The 2,975-nt window shown below is 62.9% G+C and overlaps 1 protein-coding gene across 1 annotated transcript; it reads right to left on the reverse strand.

The window, feature by feature from the left end:
* Positions 1-967: 967 nt before the first annotated feature.
* On the reverse strand, positions 968-2,532 carry LOC118159544 (C5a anaphylatoxin chemotactic receptor 1-like). Its single transcript, XM_035314126.1, has one exon. The coding sequence runs from the start codon at positions 2,497-2,499 to the stop codon at positions 1,447-1,449; it is 1,053 nt and encodes a 350-aa protein (XP_035170017.1). The 5' UTR covers positions 2,500-2,532; the 3' UTR covers positions 968-1,446.
* Between the last annotated feature and the right edge of the window lie 443 nt (positions 2,533-2,975).

Here is a 2,975-nt window from a genome sequence, read left to right on the forward strand (position 1 = left end):
GGGGGGCAGCCCCGGGGCCTCCTCGAAAGCCGGGGCGGTGAAGTTGAGCTCGAGGTCGGCGTAGTCGGTGCCGAGGTCCCACGAAGATGTCATCCTCTGCTCGTGTCCCCACTGGAGTCACCCCAAGTGCAGCGAGGGGGGCCTCGGAGACGTCTCCACCGCTGCCACCACAACGAGGAACTTTCTGACCATGGGTCAGGATCCGTCCCCTCCGTAACGAGGATCTTGAGCAACCTCCGGGCGGTGGGATGGGACCTTTGCGTCATCCGACCCCGAAAAATTGCCCCAGCAGCAAAAATCCTCCCAAATAAGCAGCCAAAAAAGCAGAACTTTGGGAGCAGGCCTTGCTCAACGATTTACAGGAGCCAGAACACCCCCCGCCGTGGTTTCTTCTTTTCCCTTTTTTTTTTTTTTTTGAATTTTTAAGATTTTGGGTGCCAACTTACCCCCCAAGGACGCTCCTGGAGCTCACAACACCGCCGGCGTTCCCGGCGAGATCCCATGAGCTGTGTCCCTCCCTGCCGCACCCACACAGGCCCTGAGTCATCCGTGGGTGGAGGAGCCCCGATGGGGTGGAGGAGCCCTTCCCAGGAAGAAAACCCCAACGAGCAGCTCAAGGAGAAACCCCTGGAGAACCCCAAGGTAAACCCTAAAGAGCAGCTCAAGGAGCAACCCAAGGACAACCCCAAAAAGCAGTTCAAGGAGCAACCCCAAGGGGCAACCCCTGGAGAACCCCAAGGAGAACCCCAAGGAGAACCCCAAGAACCAGCTCAAGGAGCAAGCTCAAGGAGCAACCCCAAGGGGCAACCCCTGGAGAACCCCAAGAACCCCAAAAAGCAGCTTAAGGAGCAACCCTGAGGAGCAACCCATGGACGACCCCTTGAAGAAGAACCTCAAGAAGAACCCCAAAAAGCAACCCGTGGAGACCCCAAGGAGAACAACCCAACAAACACCTCGAGGACACACAACCCGCAGTGGCTCAGCGATTTATTGGCGACATCGGACACGGCTACGGCGAAGGCACGGGGCTGAGGTGGCCGGGGCGAAGGGGGTGACCCCCTTTTGGTGGGGCACGCCCCACCCTGGCATTTTGGGGTGGATTTAGCTCAACGGGAGGAGGCTCAGGGAGGCTCGGCCTCACCTCAGAGCTCGCTGACCCACGGGGACATGGGGCGGGGAGGGCTTCAGGTGGTTTTTATGGGGCTGAGAGCGGGGCGCAGGGTCCAGGATTGGAGGAGGAGGAGGCAGCTCCAGGAGTCTGGAGCGTGGTGGCCTCCAGGAGAGCCTCCAGGAGGTCCACGAGGTCAAGACGTGGGCTGCTTTGACCCTCCAGCTTCCCCGCTCTGGAAAAAAGGATAGGGGATGACAGACGCGTCCCCTTGTAGATGCGGGTCCCACCCAGACCCCCCAGGAGAGGAGGAGAAGGCGGTGGCCTCAGGCAGGAGGTCACACGTTGGTGCTGACGCTGTGGTCGTCCACGGTGGACTTGGTCTTCATGTGGCTGTCGCCCAGGGTGCTGCCGGAGAGGTCCTCGCTCATCACGCTGCGCAGCACGGCGCGCCAGGAGCGCTGGCACTTGCCCTTGAAGTCCTGGCCCATCACCACGTAGATGATGGGGTTGATGCAGCTGTTGATGTACGCCACGCCGGTGGCCAGGGGGTCCACCGCCACCGCGCTCTTGAACAAGGCGCTGTGCGAATGGGTGGAGGCCAGGATGAGCCCCACCACGTGGAAGGGCAGCCAGCAGGCGAAGAAGCTGACGATGACCACCAGGATGAGCCTGGTGGCCTTCTTCGAGCGGGTGAAGCGCTTGCTGTGGACGCGGGCCAGCAGCAGCCCGTAGCAGCTGGTGATGACCACGAAGGGCACGAGGAAGCCGAAGACGAAGCGGGAGGCGGTGATGAGGAGCTCGGTGAGGCGCTGGTGCCGCCCGACCACCAGGTAGGCCAAGACGCACGTCTCCTTCTCGGAGAAGGGGTCCCGCCGCACGGTGCGGAAGATGAAGGAGGGGAGGGTGAGGAGGGCGGCCAGCACCCACGCGGCCGCGCAAGCCCCCCGGGCCACCGTCAGGGTCCGGTGGTTCTGGCACCACACCGGCCGCGTCACCAGGGCGCAGCGGTCGGCGCTGATGGCCATCAGGAGCAAGACGCTGGCGAACATGTTGAGGATGGTGAGGGAGGGCAGGAGCTTGCAGGCGAAGGCCCCCAAGGGCCAGTGGTGGTCCTGGGCCAGCGGGAGGGCCAGGAAGGGCAAGGCCAGGCAGCAGAGGAGGTCGGCCACCGCCAGGTTGAGGAACCAGACGCCGTTGACCGTGCGCCGCAGCTCGAAGCCGCTCACCCAGATGACGGCGGCGTTGCCCAGCACGCCCAGGAGGAAGATGATGGCGTAGAGCGCCAGGACGGCGCGGTGGCTGGCGGGGACCTCGTAGTCGCCAAACTCTTCGAAGTTGTAGTCCTCCAGGCCGGAGTAATTGGAGTAGTTGTAGCTCTGGAAGTCCATCGCGCGCCCGGTTGCAACCTAGGAGCAAACCCCGTTAGGCGGGCGAGAAGCGACGTGGCGGTGGGCCGAGGACTTCTGTCTCGGGGTCCCCCCGTAGGACACGTCCCCACCACGAGCAGGGTGCAGGGACACCTCGTGACAGCCCTTAATATCGAAAGGGGCTTCCAGGAAACCTTGGAAGAAACGCTTCTCTGGGTGGAGAAGGCTGCACCGGTCAAGGGGTAAGGTTTTTAGGCTGAAAAAGGAGAGGTTTGGGTCGGACGGGGCGTCGGGCAGCCTGATCTGGTGGAGGATCGCAGCAGGGGCTGGGCGAGGGTTGCATCCAACCCAACCCAACCCAACGCCCTCATCTTCATGCCCTCCTCCAACCGAGGGACTTCTCCACCCATGTGCTGCCCTTCCCTTCCAAACCCTACGGAGCTGCCCTCCCCCACCCAACCCTACGGAGAGGCCCTTCCCCTCCAAACCCTACGGAG

This window comes from Oxyura jamaicensis, unplaced genomic scaffold, assembly GCF_011077185.1.
Source record: "Oxyura jamaicensis isolate SHBP4307 breed ruddy duck unplaced genomic scaffold, BPBGC_Ojam_1.0 oxyUn_random_OJ70908, whole genome shotgun sequence".
Taxonomy (NCBI): domain Eukaryota; kingdom Metazoa; phylum Chordata; class Aves; order Anseriformes; family Anatidae; genus Oxyura; species Oxyura jamaicensis.

Bases quoted from the DNA above. Each gene is read 5' to 3' on its own strand.
- LOC118159544 (XM_035314126.1), bottom strand. From the start codon at position 2,499: ATGGACTTCCAGAGCTACAACTACTCCAATTACTCCGGCCTGGAGGAC.